The sequence below is a fragment of the Apteryx mantelli genome, chromosome 12, assembly GCF_036417845.1.
Source record: "Apteryx mantelli isolate bAptMan1 chromosome 12, bAptMan1.hap1, whole genome shotgun sequence".
Classification (NCBI taxonomy): domain Eukaryota; kingdom Metazoa; phylum Chordata; class Aves; order Apterygiformes; family Apterygidae; genus Apteryx; species Apteryx mantelli.
The window spans coordinates 28,171,516-28,194,746 of NC_089989.1; the positions used below are offsets into that span (position 1 = coordinate 28,171,516).

General features: G+C 47.9%; 1 protein-coding gene across 3 annotated transcripts in view; it reads right to left on the reverse strand.

Moving 5' to 3' along the window:
- SRGAP3 (SLIT-ROBO Rho GTPase activating protein 3) overlaps positions 1-22,314 on the reverse strand; it is a 158,730-nt gene extending 136,416 nt beyond the window's left edge. For all 3 annotated transcript variants that reach the window (XM_067303529.1, XM_067303530.1, XM_067303528.1), the window contains exon 1: positions 22,225-22,314. In XM_067303529.1, the coding sequence (XP_067159630.1) occupies positions 22,225-22,291 (67 nt within the window). In that variant the 5' untranslated portion in view covers positions 22,292-22,314. The remainder of the gene's footprint in view (positions 1-22,224) is intronic.
- Between the last annotated feature and the right edge of the window lie 917 nt (positions 22,315-23,231).

The following is a 23,231-nucleotide window of genomic DNA, read 5'->3' on the forward strand; positions in this document are numbered from 1 at the left end:
AAAAAAAAGCTGGCGGGGGAAAGAGCTGAGAAATCTTTGGGGCAGGCAGCTCGCCGAGCCGGGGACCGCCAGGGCGCAGGCCACCCCGCCGGGGCTCCCGCGGCTCCGCGCTCCCATCCCGCCTCCCGCGCTGCCGCAATTCGGCAATTCGCCCGCGCACTGGCGAAGCACGAATGCTAAGTCTGGGCTCTTCGGACTGGCTAGAAATCTCCCCTTAGAAATATTCTAAAATAACGGTTATTCGTACAAAAGAGGCAAAGCTACAGCTATTTCAGGGGGATAAACATGAAACTTCTCCCAACAGTTGTATTCTGCTTCTCAGGGAAAAAAAAAGGGGGGGGGGGAGGGAAGAGGCCTCATTCATATGTTAATACAAAACAACAACCAGAGCACTCTCAAGGTCTTTATCATTTTGATGGCCTTGCACTCATTCCCTTTTCGGGAAAAAAAATCACACATAATGGCCTTTAGGGAACTAATTAAGCAAAATATGCTGAAGCAGAGGAAGGCAGCAGGCTAGGGACAGATAAACCAGGGGAGGCAAAATGCATGAAAGAAAACATCTGAGACCTTCACAAATAACCCTCTTCTTCTAAGAATGCTGGTAAAGTAATTTTAGGATCAAAACTGAGGTTTATGCTTTTCTTGAAAGTTTTTTAAAAAGTAAATTAAGAATAAAAATATTGTCATTATTTCAGTGAAAAGATGGAAGATTAGATATTAATATTTCCCTGAAATAATGGAAATCTAAATGCTACATGACTGTATCTTATTAGGAGGTAATTCCAAACCCTTGAATTCAATGAAAAAATCTCCCTGTAATTTCAGCAGCCTTTGAATCAAACCTTGTGACTTCAACCAGAAACCAAGGTGGGAAATCAGTCAGTCTTTGTTGTCCAAAGTGATACGCAAATGTAAAAGTAAATTTAACCACAGATTTTATTAATAGTTATAAGCAAGGGAACGTTTTTTAAATACATGGTTTTTATCCCAACAATTTTACTGTAAGTGTTAATGGATTATTTACTCTCCCCGTCTCTCCCAAAATATCACAAGATCCCTTCTCACATAATTTATGTCCATTATGTTGCCTCCAGCTAGGGTATTTTATTAACTGCTGGATGAACAACAGCTGTATTATACAAAGATCTAATTATCTTTCCTTTAAAAGATCATCATCATGGAAGTATGATTTTCTATTCAGATTTAAAACTAGTGAACAAAATTAATCTCTGCTGCTAAAAACAATGTACAATCTCAGTCTTATTTTGACCACGTCTACATTTCTGTCCCACTTTAAAACGAGAAGTACAAATACCCACATTCATCTGCAGGGCTGCAGTGCTTCAGGCAAAGCCAACGCACGCTGAGAAACGGGACGCTAGCTGGGCGAACACCTTACAGCATTATTCACCCAGCGGTAAATACCCACTTTGGACTCACTGATTCTTGTAATAGAGAAGTAACAGAAAATACAGCATTAGTTTATAGCTGCAGTGGCCACAGCAGCTTAGTCCTGACGCATATCGAAAGCTTGTTTTTTCAGAGAAGGTTCAAGTTCTCTTTTCTTTTTGTTATTATGCTTTCTTCTATTTCACCATCTGCTTTCAGTAGTCCACTGTACTCAGTATAAGTCATTACTTGTCTCATATTTATAAAGAACCAAAAGAGAGATTGGGAGACTACGTACCCCTGTGAACAGACTAGTAGCAAAATCACTCTAAACTGTAAACCGTGTATATTCACATTAATCACATGGTCAAAAAAATGTTTATTTTCCACGGAGCACCACACCTGCATTTTTCAACAACAAACTACGGTCTGATAAACGGGGCAGGGGAAAACCAAAGGATTGTTTCTAATGATTTTCAGAGGAAACTTCTTATTAAAAACACGCTAACAATCCTGCAAGCGACAGGAAATAGACACTGCTTGAGAGAATTATGGGAAAACCCTCGTTACAACGGAAACGCTAGTTGCAGCGTTATAGCACCTAACACTTAAAAAAAAGCCCAACAACAAAAAGCACACGTTCTCGCGACGCTAAAGGTGTGAGCTAAAACCCAGGATTCAAAGAAAAGCCTCGTCATTGCTAGAATCGGGCTGAAGCGGGAGCCGAGCAGCGCGGGAGCCGTCCGCGCGAAGGCAGCTACCGTGGGCGCGCGCAGCTTCGTCCGCTTTTGACACCACCCCAAGCAAACGGCCACCGGGCAGCGGTGCAAGGTGTGCACGTCCTGGGCGGCTGGCCGCTCGCTCTGGGTACGCAGGGCCACCGAGCGTGCACAGAGCGACTCCGCATCCCTCGGAAATAAGCGCAGGGAGCCCGGCGCACGCCAGGCCAGCAGCAGCAGCGCGGTACGCGGGAGCCGTCAGCGCGGTCGTGGCGCACCGCCCTGCCGAGCAGCACCCCCCGCACGCAAGACCCCCCTGGCTACATCACGGTCCTACTGCATTTTTGCCATAAATGCTGGCGGATATACACCTTCTTAAACGGATCTTTATTTTTATTTGATCAAACATCCGGGAGTTTCTTTTCTGGCATTCACACCCAGGCACCAACCCTCTACTGGGATGATTTAGGCCGAGTTCACTGCAGTGCTGCCAAATGCCTCCTTTTGGCTACACACCTGGTTTCCACAGCTGAAGTCAAGGAAACTGCACACCGCAAACGCTGCTGACAAGGTGGTCCGTCGTCTCAGCTCCCCACAAGCGAAATGGAGGTGTCCCACCTCATACTCACTCTGCAAGATTAGTTCACCACTGTATAAGATGTTCAGTTACTATGGTGATAGGGAAATAGAAAACTTAAACACTCACGTAGACACAGGTTTTTTTAATGCAGATTTCGGCATTCTGTATTTCCAGTTTGTACCTATTTATAAAGCTGCAGTTAGAGCCAGGCTGTGAAAACTGATTATTTATAAGTAAAAAAGTTAAAGTTCATTCCTATATAAATCACAAACGAAAACAGGCCCAGATTTGTCACATACATTATTCACACTAATTCACTCATCTCCAGTTATATATCAAAACCTAGACATGCTAATTTTAATTACTTCATCTAGGGGACAAACCTGCTCTCCTTCCCTCATGAGGAATCTGTTTACATACTTATGTCTCAGTTTTCTGCTCTTTGGGGATAATACACAGAGCAGGCAAGAAACTGATGCTTTCAGTGAATGCTTCTATCCACTATATTCAGCTTTGAATCGCTGGCCTGAGGGTGAAATCAGTACTGACTCATGACATCTCAGACCTTTTATAAGCGCAACCGAACATTCATGGAAAGACTTCTGAGACTATTTTAGTCTGAAATAGTTTGGGCTACCGATTGCGATGGTTTTTAAGTTCCAATGTCCTGACACCAATCATCCATTTTTCCTCCTTTTTTGAGCCTTTACAAAATTGATTCCTAGGAACGCGCACAGAAATAGGAGCTTTGCTCCTCACACGTTTGCCTCCTACTCTTGCCTATTTTCTGCATTAAACTTACCAGAAGACTGCGGCTTCCATGTAGGAATCGAGTCCTTTCTCAATTATCTAACATGTTCCTTGAAAATCAGGAATCAAGCTGACTCTTCCTCTTGCGGCCAGCAATCCTAGCTCCAGGAGCTGTTGCAACAACAGCTAAAAGGCACTGAATCCCTACTAAAATTATACTTAACTCCAGTCCTTTCCAGGCAATTCAGGTTTCTCGACTTCATCTCTCACACACGTACATGCACATGCTTCTTCTGAAACCAAGGGCTACAGCTACACTTCAGCAGCCATCTGCCGCCTGAGAACAGCCAGGACAGTTTCATCGCTTGTGGTGAGGTCTGAAATATCAGATATCAATGCCCAGAGGAGCGTCTCTTCAGCAGCTAGATTAATACGCTCTACCATATCGCACGCTCCGAAAGTGCCGTGAGGCTCTGTGCCGGCTGATACAGAGATCCAAAACTCTAAATAATGTTTTCTCTCTTTTGGTTTTACATGGAACTTGTTACTTTAAAAATCAACTGTCTCTTTCCTATACAGGACGCACATGCAAAAATACACATTGCAAGCTGCCGCGCAACTCTGCGTGATGCCAGCTTAGGAACTCTTCAGTAACCCAGCAGTAGCAAAAAAGGCCTGATATTATTCTGGCAATGATATCAGGCAGTCCACAACCAGATGGATATATTTGTAAATAAGACAGATCAGTTTTGTCAGGTTATAATTGGTTTTAGAACAAGCAATTCCCATGATGACAAACAACAATTAAAAGAGAACAGAGCTTCCACAATGTGCAATTCTGAATGAGTTTTGCAAGAAGGCCAAAAGCAGAAGAGTGTAAAGAAAGTGTTACCAGGGATACACAGTTTCATTTTGAGACAGACCTAAAGATACCATCTAGTTGAAGAAAAGAAAAAAGAAAAGAAAGAAAAATAAATAAATAAATAAATCAAGGAGCAGCATCAGAGCAGTTCCAGAAGAAAGCACCACCCTTCCCACTTTCTAGATGTCTGATGCCCATTAAAGTTGCAACCAGAGTCACAGCAAACACGTTGGCAATTCAGACCCTGCAAAGAATAGCTGTCCTTCCAGGTTTGCAAGTACCACGTCATTTGGATGGCAAGATTACAAGGAATAACTGAGCTACTCGGAAATTTAAGAGAGCATCCACACAAAGATGTCATTGGGGATGATAAGTTCTTTCTAGCGAGTTCTGGACATGTGCAGGATGATAAAGCCCCTAAAAAGAGCTAAGGAAGAGCTAGGGAAAGTTCACTAAAGGCTTATTTTTTTCCAAAAGACATACGGTCAGCATGAATTTCTGCTGGCTTAGCATTTAGTTTGGTGTTCATAAAAAACTTTTTATCGTCACTGTGAGCTACAACATATTCGAGGACATTGCAGCAAACATCCTCACCAGTGAGGATGCGGTTCAGCCTCCAAACAAATTTCTGGCACACTGATGAGACTAAATGCACCGGGAACAAATGGGATAAACAGGGCTCCCCCCTGGTTCTAAAACGCAGACACGTGGGACATCTGAAGAGAAGGCTATTCCTGCGTGAATGCTCCCACGACACACAGCTGCTCTCTCGGAGTTCATCACCGCCGTTTTGTGAAAGCTGGCTGTCAGAGCAGCTAGACTGTCTCCGCAAGGAGAACACTCTGTGGCTGAGAAAAGCAGCCCAGTTCCACCCCGTTCATACTGAAGAACCAGTTCTACTGGTGCGCCTCATCTTTAAGACATTACCTCTTAAATCCTCAAAACACCACCACTCTTCATGAAACCTCCCGTGTTACACGTTCCTCAAGACAGATAGCATCGTTAACCCCATTCTTCAGGTGAAGAAACCGAGGTGCAAAGAAGCCATATGACTCAGGGCTGTAGCACCAGTGGGTTGCCAAGCCTGGCACAGAAGTCAGGAGTGTAGGTTTGGGTTCCTGTCCACGCTTTCCAACATCAAAGATACGTCCCAAGCAGATCCCTTGCTCTCCACATTTCCACAATGTCCAGAAGGATGATGTGTTTGAAAACACTACAGTTTGGAAACAGTAAGATTCATAGCTAGCTGGATATAATTTTCCCAGTTCTAAAGTAAAAGATGTGTGTCACAAGCCTGTCAGAATGTCTGGATTGTGTCTTTTGAGGCAGCTGGGAGTACGCTCGAGTCTGGAAATGAAAAACTGCAGACAAACGTTCTTATCTATGTATTTGTGTGAAGTAACCTCTAAGAAATGTTCTTGAATATAAAAGAAGAAGTTTTAATGCTAAAGAAGTTATTCCCTGATTTTGTGGCCTGCAAAATTATCTCCTTCCCTCCCCTGCCTCGGGAGAGGTAAGCCATCCATTAAACACTCCTCTCACATGGATGTCATCTCAAAGTATTCAGAAAGCATTTGCAAAGCAGGAACAAGTATGCGCCCTTCTGCAGCAGTTGTAGAGAACTATATCAACAGCGCAATCAGCGAGATGTACAGGAATATACCATATGCTTAGGAGGGAAGGCAAACAGTATGCATTTGTTTTTCCTCTTCTTCTTGGTCACCCTTAGTTTTGAACTGACCTCTTAATGAAACAGATTATTGTTATTCCAACAGTGCGTCTCAAACTGCCATCCCACAAGAGCAATGACTACATAAGTACTCTTTTTGTTATGGTTTCACTTTCAGGGGTTTATAACATGACATTTTCACTTACTGTGTGTCTGCTTATTGTTTCTTTAGGGATTTTAGCAAGAGTAGGTCAAGAACATAGAAGCACTGTGCAGGAAAAACAGCTTTTTAAAATGTGAATAACTCAGAATGCCATCAAACAAGAAGTTCTAAAAGAAACAAAAAATGCTTTGTAAAAACCTGCTGCTGACAGCCTGTTTTCCAAATCATTGAATATATACTGTACCATAATACTGTAAGTTAGAACTGGTTCATCGCTGCTATTTTATTTTTGTTCAGTTTTTGCCATACCTCCTCAGATTTTTCCTCAATTGCCCAAAAAAATAAAACTACAGTGGAGATCCTGATTCCAGTTTCATTCAGTACAACAGCTGAAGTCCCATTCACTTTAATGGTAAAAAAAAAAAATATAAGTTTGAAAGTCCCTACAAAACACTGGCTGTGCTCAGTGGAAAGTAAAATCAAGAGTGGTTAAAGGAAAATCTAGCTAAATATAAGCTCAGTCTTGCAAAACCTCTGTACCTGACTGTTGCAGTCATTTCAAAGAGCTCCCAAACATGGGGACATTATGAGATCAAGACATCAGCAGCCTTACAGTTTCTCTGGGCAAAACGTTGAACACACATATACCTCCACAGGGCACTTACGAGCCATTTGCTGCAAAGAACCTGTACAACAAACCCCTCTTCTCCATCTCTCTCTGGCCAATGTACGTACACAGCGCTAGCCACAAAACACACCGCAGTTCTCCTCAGGTGTGAAATGAACTGGTTTCCATCAAGAGTAAGGCTAGTCGTCCTGAAATATCGATATTTCTGTACAATACTGTTAAATAACCCACATTTTCCTACCCATGATGGAGCTAAGATTATGTGACAGCTTGCTCTTTCCTGGAGCCGCAGTAAATCTCTAGAATGGGAAATTATGTATTATTTGCACTCTGGTGAGGAAGATCCATCTATTTCTGCACCGCAGACAGAGGAACGTTTCGCCCCTGCCCTGACGAGCCTACAGTCTCACTTGAGGACAGGAAACGACAGCTGAATATAGCAAGGCAGGCAAGAGGAGCCCGGGGACCTCAGTGCGATTCCTCACCACAGATCAGCCATTCAGATGGTTTTCTGGGCCTCGCAAAACAACCAGGTTTCAAGCAGATGGTTAAAGGAGAATAATACAGTATATAGGCTACACAATAGCTGCGGTGGTACAGTGGGTATGTCTTACCAAAGCAAACCACCGGTGCACGGGCAGGTTCTGATCCGTGTGCAAGACACGGAGTTCAAGGACCTGACTTCTGTTCCTGCATCTAACCGCTTTCCTCTTGTCTGGGTCTCTGTACCTCTGCATTTCCTCCATCAGCTGAACAGCGGTAACACTCCTGCCTGCCTTTTGGAAGCACTGGGAAAGTAAAATCATTAATACTCTTAAACATTTTGAAGCTGTTACATGGATATTTACAGAAATGCAAGTGTTATTTAACCCAGCATCCTCTCTCAGAGAATTGCTTTGCTGCTGCAGGGGAAACTACAACGTATCTGGCCAGTTGTGCAATCCTCTACATGGAGACAGAAAATATTTTCTGATCTCTCTGGCAATCATATTAAATCCTCAAGCATAGTATTTGATTATGCCAACCTCAGCATATTGAACTGTACACAGTATTGACTGCAGAAGCACTCAGCCCTTTTAAAAAAATACGCCCGTCTCCAGAAAGAAGCAATCATTTGGCAACACTACCAAATAAAAACACATCAAGGTACTCCAGCCCATACAGGGTGGGGTTTCACTCTGTTGAGCAGCAACGTACAAATAGTTTCCCAGTAGGAAATTAACACTCTCATGCATGACATTATTGCTAAGTACTTTCTGTGACAACAGACAAGGTCGTCTACCTATTGAAAAGGGAAGTAGCAAAGCTGGAGCCCTTCGCCAGGTTTCCTAAAGTTCTCCAGCCTTCTGCAGACTGTCTGTTTTAGAGAGGCCGAGGCAGACACTTCAGTTGCAGCAGTATGAAAAACGAGATGAAGAATTCAGTGCAACTGTTTTCTAATCTTGCAGCGTATATCGTACAATCCCTAGAGCAGGCAAGGATTTTGGCACATGAGCTTAAGGGCATTAAGCACCACATGCCAAAGTCAACGGGAAGCACCCCACCGACTCGAGGGGACTGCTTCAAACCCTCAAAGAACGATACTGCACTCAGCAGCAGCCGAGTCGTATTTTCAGACAAAACTCTATAACCTTTTGGCGGAGCGGGACTTACCACCCTTTCACTGTCATTTAGAGCATGCTCTCCCTCCGGACGAATTTGCACATCTCCCCAAAACAGCAGAGACAGGCTAAAGCAGCTGCCTACAACAGTGCTTTCTTAGAAGGCCCAGTGTCTGCGCATCTCCTCCCAGTGGAGGTCACTGTACTCCTAAGCGATCCAGGGCTTCCCTTCAGCCGCAGGGCTGCACGGACCTCCACGTCCCGCCTCCAGCACCCCGAGATGCAATTCCACAATGGTCACGGGTCAAATTCTGCACTAACAGCGTAAATCTGGAATAACTTATTGCCTCCCAAGGGCAAACAAGACAACACAGAATTTAAGAAGAAGAGCTAAATACGTTCCCTGCTCTTGGCATGCTAATTCTTCAGATAGTATTTCTTCCCTCACTGACCAGGTAAACACGGTGTCTCCCTAGTGTCACATAGCTGTAGGGCATCACTTTCCATGAGGACGCAAAGCGGTTTCAAGGAGGGTCGACAGCTCCGTTCCCACGTCGTGCCAAGCGACGGCCCACCGTTTCACGCAGTTTTCCTTGGCCACGTTCCCCAACGGTTCTTAGTCGGCACGAGGTTTCATCTCCCCGTCATCACTGACCAGCCGCGCCGCTCCAGTCATCAAGATCTCTTCCAGTTTTAATCCTACTATGCTGCCAACTTTGTAAAACGAAGGCTGGACTTTTTTTCTCTCCAGATCAGATAAACATCTATAGCTTTAAAATTTCAAAAGTTAACAGGCTGTCTTGTATAAAAGATCATTTAGGGTCTTTCCAAATACCAGTTAAACTTTTTTCACACAGAGGAAATCTTTAACTCTCTCTAGAGCCTTTGCCAACACAAAAGGTTTAGACTGCCTCACCAAGAGTTTGATCTTTAGCCCTTACTCTTCCGTGAGTTTTTCTGTAATCTCAATGACAAACTTACAGTGTCATCATACAGTTAAATTTGCATGAAGTAGGGAGAAAAAAAAAAAAGAGAGAGAGAGATTTAAATGCAGGCTTCTTCCCAAAGCTAGCTCATTTAAAACCATTAAATCACTCTTGTTGGACAGCAAGTACTTTTTGGTTATGTGCGTGGTACCCTAGTGCAGCAGGACCTTGCCTCAGCCAGCAGCTTTATGCATCACCCCGAGTGCAAACAGTAACTCGCTGCTCCAAGCTCACTCAGAGCTCAGCTGCCGGCAGACCATAAGCTTACATATACCGATGCCTTTCTGAAAAGCATTTAATTGATTTTAGTACGTCAACTTTCAACGTACAGTAAGGGGAAATCCTATTCACCTTAGCAAAAGACAATATTTTCATTATATTGCAAGGGTTACTACAGAAAAAGCAGACTTTTATTCCCATTAGTTATAGACCACTTCTTGATTAAACAATGCATTTGACAGAGTGAAAAATGTTCTCATTTATATAAATGTGTGTGTGTGTATACACACACACATATATAAAGGCCAGCAACCTAAAAATACCTAACCAGTAACCTTGACCTAAGAATCTGGTCTTCAGGACATCTTCACTGAACAAACCATCCTGACTAAGCAGCAGAGAGCATCTCCGGCTCCAAACGAGACACAGAATAGCCTCAAGACTGTGACTAACTTTTCAAACAAGCAGAACTAATCAATGCTACAATATCTTTAAAAAAAAAAACACACACAACAATCTGCTGGTGAAGGGGAAGCTACCGTTTCTTCAAGTCCACGACAGGGACTTCTGCTCTGCCCAAACACCTGGCACTTGCCTTTGAGACAGGAGTAGACAAACCTTTGAGCCTCTGATCCACAAAACACATGTGCAAATGTGAATGTGAAACATGTGCAAAGGGCGAAGTTGGTCCAACAGACGGAGAAAGGCAGTGGAAAACAGGGCTCCCTCCCTTTTCTCTCAATGGGCATCATTAAAGCCAGACCTCCAGCTCCAGATCTCTGATCGTTTACATGGTTTTGTATTCTGGTTTCTTTTTAAAGATCTAATCTTACAATACAAGCAATATAGCAAAGTTAACTTAAAAAAAAAAATAAAAAAAAAAGACTGCTTACCTAAGAAGTCTGACCATAAAAATCAGTTATTGTTAGTTATTTTAACAGAAAACAGACCTCTTTGAGCTTTCCCACGCACCTGTCATGCTACAAGACAGAGCAGTATTTTACAGAGCTATTTTGCAAAACAAGAAGCATTAGGGATTGCAATCCCTTGCGATATACATGACTGTTCTTCCCAACGGCCTAGGTGAAAATGGCAAGGAAGAAACATCTTTTTTCTTCAAAGCTATTCCCCAGCTCCAAAGGAAAGAGCAGCAATGGGCTCAGATGCAAAATCTTTTCTGAGACCGCTGGACGCAGAGAGGTTCTGTAGTTTTCTCGGGCTCTCCAACCCCCAGACTGACAGCCTGCCGGGCCAAACGTCTTCACAGAGAATCCCCCCCAAATGCCAGCCCGGCTTGAGCAATCGCAAAAGGAATACACCAGGACAGGTAACAAGCCGTTTTGTCATTAACGTCCATCTTTCAAGGAGACACATCATTTCAAGATGGTTATACAGCAAGAGGCGCACAAGCAAGGGAACCTGTTACAGCCACAGTCTTTCTTCCAGTTTCAGGCTCCCCTGCCGGGGGTTTCCCGGCTGTTGGGTACCCATAAGTAGACAGACACGCCGCAGCAACGTGATACCCAAACACACGCACGAGTACCACCTGCCGCGCACGCAGGCGGCTCGGGGGCACTGCCGCTGCTCCCGCCGTGGACCAGGCTATGCCCACACGACCGAGTCTGAGGACCCGCCTTCCGGAAAATGCAAGGACACAACAGCAATTACAGCACTGGAATTTTAACACCATCTCCTTTTACACACCTTTGTCTTTAAAACAAAGGGGACGATTTAAGCCAAAGAGGATGATTTAAAACATCTCGGTCCCTGCCACGGAATGGATCCTAACAGCTGCCTCCTCACCGATGAGTAACGGCAACACTTGGGCAACACCGAGACGGGGACAAATAACAAGAGGCTGTATATTCCCCGGCTGTGCTGTCGATGGCGCTGTTTTTCACACAAACTCTAAAACCGAGCTGCTGACCACTCACGGTCATCAAGGATCCCACAGCACCGTGGCACGGAGAAACGCATTAGCCATGTCACGCCGACCCCTTTCCAATCGGGGAAATAACACTACGACTACGTAAAGTCCCTCAGCGGTTTTATTCAGACGCTCTTCTTCACGCCCTGCCCTAAAACCGTATGTTGTAATGTGCTGCTCAGCAGCCGCCTCCTCCCCAGCCACAGCAGCTGCCTTTCGGGGGCGAGAAGAGGGACACCGGAGTAAGCCATCTCGAGCCAGTTTTTCAGAGACCAGTTTACAAGTCAGGTCCTTGGAGAGGCGAACAGCCTAGATTACACCCAACAACTGCAGGCACAAAGAGGGAGCATGGAGGTAAAGACTGGAAGCTTAAGGAGGTCAGCGATAGGTATAGACTATTACTATCATTGCTAGTGCGTGGGCTAACACTGTTTACTCGTTTCTATGTCCTTCCTTGCTGCTATGATACATACCAATAAAATACACAGAGGTGGGGCGAACACAACACAATAGTTATTAGTAAGAAATACTCATTTTTTTAAACAGGAAGATGTGCTGGCAGCTTAGCAGAAGCCTTCTGGGATTAAATCAAAATTCAGGATTAAATAGCCATCCAGGTCGTAAGAAAGGGGAAATTATTTTATGCCGTGTTTGCAAGAGACTGGCAACGTGCGATACGAACCCCCATGTAATGACTCCTTTCTCCAGCCCTGAACTGAAGCCATGTGTTACTTATTTCAGCTCTCAGTCACTGGCCACATGTCAGGAGTACAAATGCCTCTAAAGCTTGGTAAACGCATTTCAGAAGGCGATTGCTGTTGCTGCTGTGGGTGGTAGCTTGACAAACAGCTATTGAAACAAAGCCAAATGCAGGCAAGGAAAGAAAAAAGAAAAATTAACAGCTCATGGGGGAGGGAGGTTGCCACCTTCAGTGGACCAGCAGAATGGGAGAGTAAATCCTGCTCTTGACAGATGCTGAAACTGTGCACATGGAACTTAAAATACTACACCTTGCAGGAGCTTATAAATGTCAGCTAAGCACATGAAGCGTATTCGGGGTTGGACTCTTACAGCCCCTAAAATTCTTCACCTGGAACCAGGACTAGCTGTAGGCCATGAATAAATGTTGTCAGAGGTTTTTACTATCATTAGGAAGACGGATAGATTGATAAATAATGCCCACTGCACTAAAGCACCCGATAGCTATTAAACGAGAAAACAGCTAGATTTACAAAGGTCAAAATATTCTTTTTTCCTAGTGAAATAGCCATTGGCTCTAAGCAAAGGCCTCACAGTGTGGCAGGCTGCAGAACTTCAGCTCTTGCAAGGAACCAGAAGCAGCAGCTTCCAAAGTCAAACATCTTCCCTGAGGACAACCCACTGCCAGTCACTTGCACTCATCATCAGAAGCGCACAGCGCTTCTCATCACAGAGGTAACAAGGCTGCTTGAGGCCCAGGCCATTCCTACCGGAGAGGGCAAAGCGAGCAGGGCCGCGCTCATCGCTCACACAGAAGTAACGGGAGCCTCCGTGACCTGCTGACAGCAAGTGACTCGACTCGGGACGGTGCACTGTGCACGCGTGCACGCACACGCTCGCTGCTCCTCATTCCCACCCAAGGGCCTTCAGCTAGGGAGGCAGGACTTCAAGGATATAAAGTAGGCCTCCAAAGCAGAACAAAGCCCAAAGGAGACCTCTGTACCACAGCACACTTCCAAACACAGCTGAATTTGATTATTTTTTTTAAAACGTGTTAGATAACAGCACAAGTCACCTTAATGAGAAAAATCTGAACTGAAACTAATCAGCAGGGAGATCGTGATGCTAGGGTCTGGGACCACTGACACAGCCCTAGGCCAGGACCAAAGCCCCTTTGAGGCACCTCTGGCTTGAAACAGGTCCTTGCTATCTGCACCAGGCAGGCAGAGGCAGCCAGATGACAAAAAAACACAGTTTCAGTGAATAAACCCAGCATAATCCCAAAGCGCTGTGCGCTCTGGCCTCCCCCACCCCACCCCAGCCATGCAACGAGGCGCACAGCAAAAGTCTTCTCTTTGGGGCTTCTCCAGCAGCCTTAACTGCAACGTGGAGCAGCTTCCCCGAAATCAAAGGTCGATCGCTGACGTGTCGCAAGGGGGACAGATCGCTCACTTTATGGTCAACCTTTCCCTCGTGCCTGGGGCGCAAGGGACAGGAAGGCCTTAAAAAAACCTGCAAGCCAGTGAAAGCTTGGTGGATTTCTACCAAACCTTATTAGGACTGATCTTACGATCTGCAACGCTTCAAGCCGGAAGAGGAACAAGAACCGTCTGGGGTTTTTCCCCTCAAGACCAAAGGGCAGAGGAGGGCAGCCTAAACAGAGTGCTGCACTTCTCCTGGGAAGGCTCTGTTGCTTTCCCTGGTACTGTCAACAGTCATTTTTATCATCTGGGCCAAAATACAGGTTAATTACCCCTAAAAATCTCTGTGAATGAAGAACAGGGCCTGCTGTGATCCTGACAGCAAGAAATGCATTTCCCTGTGCAGGTAACGATTCTGGAGCACAAAACCACAAACTCGGGGATCTCAAGCAAAAGAAAAGTCAGCAAATCCCAGTTTAAAGGACCAAGAGAAACGCCAGTGATGATTTAAACTGCATGCCCAAGCAAGTACAAGAGCTTTCTCCTTTAAGCTGAGGGGAAAAAAAAATCCTGGAGCCAAATGCCTTGTGAAAAGGACTGTTTGTCTTGCATCCGCAGCGCATAAGCTGAGAAATACAGAAAGGGGAAGCCCGCGTTCCCCTCTGCTTCAACTGGCAAGGAGCACCGAGAGAAAGAGTGGGGAGACTGCTGAGTCGGCAGCCTTTTCATCCGAAGTGCAGGCTCTCCCCCAGGGCCGTCAGCCCGAGGAGTAGCTGCTTGCTTCTGTTCTAAACAGATGCTTCCACGTGAACCCAAGGGTTTAAAACGTAGCTCTGCTAAATGCAGCTTCTGCCCCGTTCTGACTGGCCAGGTTGTACTAATCAGCCTTGAATTCAGTGTTTCAGTTTCCCCCTCCCTCGCCGCACGGTAAGAAGGAGAAACACAACCTCAGAGTCCACATGCATAATCGAGCTCTATGAACAAGTGACAAGGTGCAGGGAGATGAGCACAGCCTAAGAGCAGAAGCCGAGGACTTGTACTCAACAGAAATGAGTTCTGTAGAAGGTTCATTATTTGTCACTTAACCACCCTCGTTCAACTGTTTCTCCATCTTTAAAACGAAAGTAATGTTTCTCTTTTTCACACCATGAGACACCTCCGTTCTGTGGTGCTTTTGTTTTAAGACCTTCAAACAGCAAGTAACAAAGATATGTGTATTATGAGGAAGAAATGCTTTAATGATGTCAATTGTCATTATTTTTTCTTAGATTAAACCATATTCTGCTAGAAAGCCAGTACACAGGCTTTTAGGCCTCTGTTCAGCTCCTCATTTTTTAAATTAGGCCACACACTCAGAGTCTTTGGATTTAGCAATCTTTTAAAAAGAAGTCTCAGCTGCAGTGACTTCGCAAACCTAACTTTTACTGCCTGTATTATAGTATGCTACAGGCTGAACCAACAGCAGCAGAGGACAGCTCTGCCTCCGGTTAGGCTACAGTAAAGCTAGGTGTTGTGCCACTGCTCCCTGCCCAGGCTGGTCAGCAGGGCGCACACAGAGCTGAAGTCGTGTACAGGCCTGTATCAGACACAAGGCTTCCAGGAACACACACACGCCGCATTTCTAACCAGTTACTAGGACAGCAGCTCCTCCTCCTCCCGCCGACAGCGGACGAGGCCTGTCCTAAGGCATTTCTCCGATCACCTAGGAAGCTCCATCCCACCAGCGAATGTACGTGGCTGCTGACGGTCGACCGCTTCCAAGGATCTGCCGATTCAGTTGAACTGTCCTGGCCTCTCTGCAGAAGCGCTCTGGATGCTTGCTTCATAGGAAACATCTCTGATGGATTCAATTTGTTTCCATTAGAGAGTATCAATTAATCTTTATACGTCCTTCTCTTTTTGCTCTTCTCCGCACATGGCCCTCCTAGTCCCTGAGCGTGGGTCTTTCGGTAAAACACGTCTGTCAGGACTGTGCTGTCAGACCTCAGTGAGAAAACATACAGACATGGAGAATAAATGGCAGGTAATAAAAAACAAATTTATACAGAATCAGCTGAACGGGGAACAACATCGAGCGTTTACTCTGAAGTCTAACATCAGAAACTAGATCAGATGCATGAGGATCTGCTCTCCTGCTATCTGCAGGCAATTCCACCAGCAAGGCTCCACTGAAGCCCAGGGAGCTGCGCCAAAGCGCACCAGCTGGCCCTCAGATCTTACTTCCGCAGATTTTATAAAACAAGACAATTAAGCCAATGGAAATTTTATATCCGTTTCTGTGATAAATATTTAGCAATTACCTACCGGCCTGCCCACAGGGGTAAACTTTCCTCTCCTTTGCACAGAATCATTTTATTAAACGGGCTGTCAAGTTTCAAGGCTAGATGCCTCCAAGTGGCAACTGAGCTTTCCTTCTGAAAAAGCGCTAATCCCAGAAAATAATTTGGTATGGAAATATTCCTAAAATTTCCTGGGCAAAGTGGGGAGAGAGTAATAGGTAGGAAACAGCAATAAATATATAAGAAAGGATGCAGCTGCTGCAACAGGAAAAGTAAAATGAAACTAACAAAGCTGGTAAATTAACCAAGTCTCCTATGAAAACGGGAAAACATTTTCATGTACTAAAGCCATCAAAACTCTAGTTTTATTCCCAATTCACACAGCAACTAAGAGTCCTTAAAGTGGAAGGGATCACGTCTTTAACCCTGCGCAGCCAGATGCGCCAGCAAAAGACTACTGCCCACCGCGTCACCAGGGACGCGGTTCACCTGCCGGCCGCGCGGCACAACAAGATGCTACCGCCTCACAGCAGCCTTCAAACCAACAGTGACTAAAGGAATCGTACAACGACCTGAATTTTGCCAGGGTTAACAAAAGCTTCAGGAAGCGATATGAAATTAAACAGCCAATCAACGGGATGCCCAATTTTCTCCGAGATTTATAATGCTCACAAATGGTTGCATCTACATAATTAGAACTGGATAGTTTCGCTGCGTTTAAAACAACAAATCATGCATTTGACAGTAATGAGGAAGAAAAGATTTATCTTTCTGGCCAAATACCAATTAAGATCGTATGTCTGAAAACACTGGCTTTAAACTGTGCATCCAGGGATCTACTGTATAGTAGAAGTAGCTCTAATGTAGCAGTTGTAAATACGTGACTACATCTTTATTGACGTTTATTTTTAATGCAACCATTCCTACCCGCTAATCTAAGAAAGACAAAAAGAAAGCCTGCATTCTAAAAGGTACTCTTAATATTTTGTTTTTGGTGCCATCAAGCAAGCATCTGTTGCCAGTCCTGGGGCCAGCTCTCTCATCCTCTGACAGCTGAAGAAGGATGCAGATCAGCAGCAGAAGGGAAAGTAAGGACCCACGACACGGTAACTGACAGGAGAGACCTCACCACGGGAACGCACCCGTCAGCAGCAAACGTATTCGAGAGGTGAACGAGAAAGGTCCTCACGAACAGACAGATGGCCCACGCTGCAGAGAGCTAGCTGGAAGGACGGACAGCCTGCAGCAGCCACACAGACAGCGACGATTAGATATTTCCGCTCTTAAAAACGAAGAGGCGCCAGTTCGAAGCCTCAGGCACCTACCATCACCACCATGTAACAGCGCCCCGTGCTATCAGCCCCCTCCCAGCCCTCCTCTCAACGACACCCCGTGGGAGCCCCTTCCTGCGACGGCAACGTACCCCGCGAGCATCACGCGCACCCTGCGCACGCCCTGCGCACGCCCTGTATCTTCTCAGGGCACTTCCAGGATGACTCCTTCCCGCCATGAGCGGAGCAGATGCAATTCCCCAGAGAGGGCTGATGAATCACCCCTGCGCATAAAGACTGTTCACTAGTTAATTCACCTCAGGCCAGTCATTCAGTCCCCACGCAAACTGCGAACGCACCGATTTTCACGGGCACGGAAGCGCGCAGGGCACACAGGTCAGAGGCAGGGCTCAGGTCCTGCGCTCCTGTTACCGACACGCCGTCTCCCAAGGACCCGGGGCCTTTGCTCTACTTCTCAGTAGCCTGAGCAAGTGGGTTTTTAGCAAAACTTCCCTAATTATTAGTCTAAACAAAACTACTTTTTTTTTTTCTTTTTTTTTTTTTGCCCTGTTATCCCTTAGCTAGCTCTCTGACTCCACTAGCGATACCTGGGCGACTTTGGTCTTTGCACTGCTGGGCGACTGTCGTGCTGCGAGCCACCCCTCCGCACTGGCCGACCCCTCCGGCCCTTCAAACTGCCCTCGCAGACCAAGCCAGCCAGCACTGTGGCCGTTTCTAAACTTCTCTGACATCTTTCCAGCTTGCTGACACCATCGCTACAGCCCTGCCCTACACCCCTGCGTTTTCAGTTCTTCTTCGGCTTTCTGCACACTGCAGTCTGGGCTGGATCCTGCAGGAAATTCCCCAGTAACTTCAATAATAGAAGTGTGTAGTTTTGGGTTGAGTATAAACTAACTAAAGTTCTCGTTAAATTTCACTTTCTTCCTCCTGCCACTCTTCTTTTTCAGCAAGCACAGGGTTACTTTTCCTGGTAAATATTCTCACTTTACTTCTCTTAGCTCTCCCGGGATTTATTATATTGGAATATCATCCATATCTATCCCATCAAGATACTTTCAGGATTTTCACATTGACCCCTTTTTCCTTTCCCAGATAACTGCAACTTTTGTTTTTTGCATACAAACCACTGAAACAGCTACTGTATTAAAAGATGTATCCATTCAACTAGGATCTATCTGAAATCACACACTTTGTCGGGAAAATAAGCGGTTTTCATTTTTGATATCAGATGCAATGAAGCAATGGTTTCTTCAACCCCATGGACTTGCCTTTTTTTAAGTTTAGTTGCCCCCATCTTGATAAGGGATTAAGAGACAGAACTCAGGTCCTCTTTCTTCCGGACCTGACGCACTGAATGAGGAGGTTATCAGTTAACATAGCATCACGTGTCTCAAAAGTTTCCTCTGCAAGAAACTGATGCAGTAGGTGTCAGTACTCACTCTCTCCGCGCTAAGGGCAAGAGAAACTGGAGGGGGCGGAATTTTAGGCCAGCCTCCACTGTGAACCACCTTCATTTCTGCCATGCTGATGTACTACCTGGAACCAGCACGCGGGGTTTCCCTGCTTTTTTCTTGACCGCGTCAGGTGCACTGCTCTGCTGTGCTGCATTCAGAACTCGGTCCCAGCCTCCACACCCAGACGTCACTTCTTCAAATTTTCATCTTTTATCATCTTCATATGTCAGCTGTTCTGTGCCAACAGTTTGTTTCCATTAGTCTCTTTCACCCTCACTCCCCCTTTTTTCTCTCGCTATTTCTTTTCCATTTTAGTCATTCTCTGGAGATTTGGGGATCCAAATTCTTCGCTAACGTAGCATGGGTTTAGATAAGAATAGAATAACGATTAAGCCCATGAAGAGAACAAAAAGGGTATCTGTGGTAATGAGGTGGCCTACATGAAGTACCTAGATCAAGTCCAAAGAAATCAGTCATTACGACGAGGAAAGCAGAAGCGGAACTAGGTGTTTTGGGTCGCTATCACAGCCTCAGCAGGAGATTTAGACGATGACAAGCCTTCTCCACGTGTCACTTTTCGCCGACATCAACAAGACACCACTGCATTACGCTTGTGCGCGAGGTACAGGAGCAATCACGGAGCACGGCCTTGTCGAAGCAGGAACCCAGCTGCCTTCCCGCACAGCTCGTTCCAACTGCCTGCCCCTCCCGGGTCCCTGGGAGCGAAGCAACCACCCAAAGGCGCTAAACTGAACGTTTCTGCCAGGTCACGCTGGCTCCCGCTGTAACTATTTAATGAGAGAACGCTGGCTGCAGCAAAACTCTGCATCGATTTTGCGGAGTTAGATTTTTATCTCCAATCTGACAGTTTAGCAGTGTGACAAGGGCAGAACCGCCGATCCTGCAGGGAGGCGACAACAGGAGGTCGCAGCTGCCGAGGCGAGAGCCCACGAATGCCGCAGCCCATCTGCCTAGCAGAGGCTACGCTGCATTTTCAGCGGAGCTCGATCCACCTACGGGCAGACCTGGGAACGCCTCTGGCGACACAGTCCCCCGAGCCTCAAAGGGCACGGAGCTGCGTACAGCCACGCACGGCTCGGGGTCTGACCTTGCCCGGCTCGTCCCGGCTTCAGGCACAGCGCACCCCACCGATCCCAGCGGAGCCGAACCTCCGCAAAACCCAAACATGGCAGGGGTGACTCACCCCCGCCAGCTCGGTTCCTCTCCCCTTGATTTCACAGCTTCGGTCTCCGGTTCCCTTGGGTGCTCTCCTTAACAGTCCCCTTCCCTTTCAGGGCTGGCATCCTTCAGCCAGATCTGAAGTAACCTTTATTCAGATTAAAATACAGACCTGGCAACCTAAATCAGAAAATGGGTATTTCTGGAGATATAACTAGGCAAGAAGTAGTACCAGAAAAATCATCACAGTTCTATCAGCAAACTCTGCATTACTGCTGTCCAGAAGAGCGGCCCAAAACGTGATAGCTGTCTTGAAATAAACCACCCTTGCAATACAACTCCAATGTCAATGATCCAACATGTGGAAGCCATGAGGCTGTAGAAGCCAGGCCAAGAATAATCATGGCAAATGAGTATTTCCAAACAGCCATAAACAACAACAACAAAAAAATAGTACTGGAGACGTCCGCAGCAAAACTTTTTGGAACAGATTAGACCCAATCCTGCCTTCAGCGGCCCTCCCACAGCCCAAAGGATGTGAGAAGTAGGAACCACATCTGGCCCAGTACATCTTTAAAAACAACCCGGAAACGCGGAGCGGCCTCTATGAATAAATGCAACCTCCTCCCCCCTCCAAAAACAGAGCGATACTACAGGCTAAAAGAATATTTCATCTGCTTAACTGCAGGGTGCAATAACATCAATTTGCCCAAATTATACACAAGAAGAAAGGTAATTGGCACCAAGTAGAACATGTTGTGACTGTTAGATCATTCTTCAAAGCCAACGACAAAGGACTGAAATGCAAGGAAGTAAACAATGGCACCAAATCAAGAGACAGCCCCCTTCCCCAAAATCCTTCCATCTGGCACTGCATTGTAGCATTCAGGCAGCCAGTTTTTCAAAATGATATATGTGAGGAGAAGACATGGTTGAACTGAGCTCAAGATTCAACGCACAAAGTGACCTCCAGTGAAAAAAGAAAGTTGTTTAGTTTATATGTTCACAGCTCAGTTACAGAAAAGCTATTTTATATTTTTAAGTAAGTCTGTTTTAATCAGAGATTTATACAACAAAACAGTGAATGCATACCTATATAAAAGAAATAGCTGTGAAAGGACAGAGAAGGCAATTGCATACAATTGTGGGGGAAAGAAGGGGCAAGTTAATGAAAAGGCATTAAGTATACAGTCAAAGAGGGTAAATTAGGAAGGGGGTAAAGGAATTCTTTGTCATCAACTAACAAAATGACAAATCCTTCCCATAAGGAGCAGCATTTACAAATTGAAGTTATCTACAAAATTATGGGCCATCCAAAAACATTGGTCAATACAGTTTGATAGTGATGTTAAAAAACACATTTTTATAATAGGGATGAAGCTACACAGGCATTAGGGTTTTTTGTGTCTGATGGCGAAAGCACACATTAGCATACCTGCTTTAACTAGACAACAGGCACCGGTAAGAGTGTTTCAGGGGATATCAGCTTTTCCATAGTAAGTCTAGTTGTAATAAAAGCTAACGTGGAGCCTGACGCTTGGCACTCAGTAGCCTCCCTAGGCGCAGTCTTTGACTACGTTTCGCTCTAGTATTTAGCGGCAAGGCGGTTTGCTTCGGAAGCCTCCGTCCTGCAAGAGCGGTGCTCGCACGCCACCGTCCCCGGGGCTCGCGGGGGGCGAAGCACGGCAGGCTCCTCGCACAGGAGCCGCACACGACGGGGCCTCCCCGAGCGGGAGGCAGAAGCCGACCAGAACTTTTCGCAGCGCCGCGGGACCGCAGCGGGCTCTTCCCAAGCCACCGCGCCGCGGAGCCCGCGCACGAGCGGCGCTCCCGGGGCCGCGATCTCCCCGCGCAGCCGGCGCGGCCGCAGCGCCTCGCTCCTTCCCCTGGCAGGAACCGTCCCCAAAGGCTGCTCTCGCCACCGCGGACCCCAGCCGGGCTGCGCGGAGGCAGCGCCGTCGGCACGGCGGCGGGCGGGGACGGCGACGGGGCTGCTCGTCCCGGCCCCCGCGGCGAGGCGGCGAGCGGAGAACGGCGCCGACCCGCCCGGCCGCTGCGGCGGCTCCCGCGCGCCAGGTGCGTCCCGCGGCGCCGCCCGCGCTCGGCGCCGCGCAGAGCAACGCAACGCAACGCAACGCAGCGCCGCGCCCGTCGCGGCCGGCGGGCAGCTGCGCGGGGGCGCGGACGCCGCCCCGCGCCGCTCCCGCACGTGCCCGCGCGGGCTCCCGCGCACAAAGGGGCTCCGCTCCGCGCCGCGCCGCCCCGGGGGGAGGGTGAGGAGGGGGCAGCGGCCCCGGCCCCGCGGGCTCCCCCGCGCCGCGCAGCTGCAATGCGGCTCCCGCAGCCCCCGGCGCGGCCCGGCGCGGCGCAGCGAGCCCCCGCGGCCCCCTGGGCGGTCACTCACCCTTCACCTGCGCCTCGTACTCGGCGATGATCTCCTTGTCCTTCTTGAACTTGGCCTGAGATGACATCTTCCCCGCCGAGCCCGCGCCGCTCAGCGCCCCCGCACCCGGCCGCGGCCCCGCCGCCCAGGCGCAGCCCCGCTCGCCGCAGCGGCTCCCTTCATTGGCGGCGCCGGGGCCGCCGCGCCGCGCAGCCGCGCCCCGGCCTCAGCGGCAGCGGGACCGCGAGCAGCCGCGCCGCGCTCCTGGCGGCGCTCCCGCCTCAGGTTGCGGGGCGGGGCCGCGCGCGGCGGGGCGGGGCGGGGCGGGGCCTCGCGCTGCCCTCCCGCCCCTCCCCTCCCCTCCCCTCCCCTCCCCTCCCCTCCCCTCCCCTCCCCTCCCCTCCCCCCTCCCTGACTGACTGACTGACTGACGAGACGCTCCGCCGCTTCGCCGCGGCACCTGCGGGGCCTCGGGCAGGGCCGCCCCGGTCCCGCCGCCCGCGCTGCGAGCGCTTCCCGCCGGGGGAAGGGCGCTCGCTCCGCGCCCTCAGACCCCAGCCGGCCGCGAGGCCCGGGCCGCGGCCCCGCTCCCGGAGAAGCCCGGCGCTGCTGACCCCAGCCGGCCGGGAGCGGCGGGACTGGCTCCAAAGGCTTCACACCCCGGACGCGTTATTTTATTCCCGAGCTTTCAAGGAATTGCCTCTCCACAGCTGCGGAGGCTAAAGGCCTAAAGCCATAAAACTAGTAAGCTCCCACTGTTACAGCAGTATGCCGGGTTATATAGGCTGTTCCTCCAGGGCAAAGGTGTTAAATATTATGAGATTAAAAATAAACGGAGTTGGCAGCTGAGATACATCCAGGTTATGTGACTTACTGTGACTAAGAGACGGGAGCTCTCGGGGTGGCACCTCTAAGCCCCGCGCGTGCCGGTTATGCCTAGGTTACGTGACACGGACCTGTCTCCGCACAGCCCGTCGCGGCGCCGGCTCGCCTCCGGGACGGCGTGCCGGATCCGTACCTACGCAGCA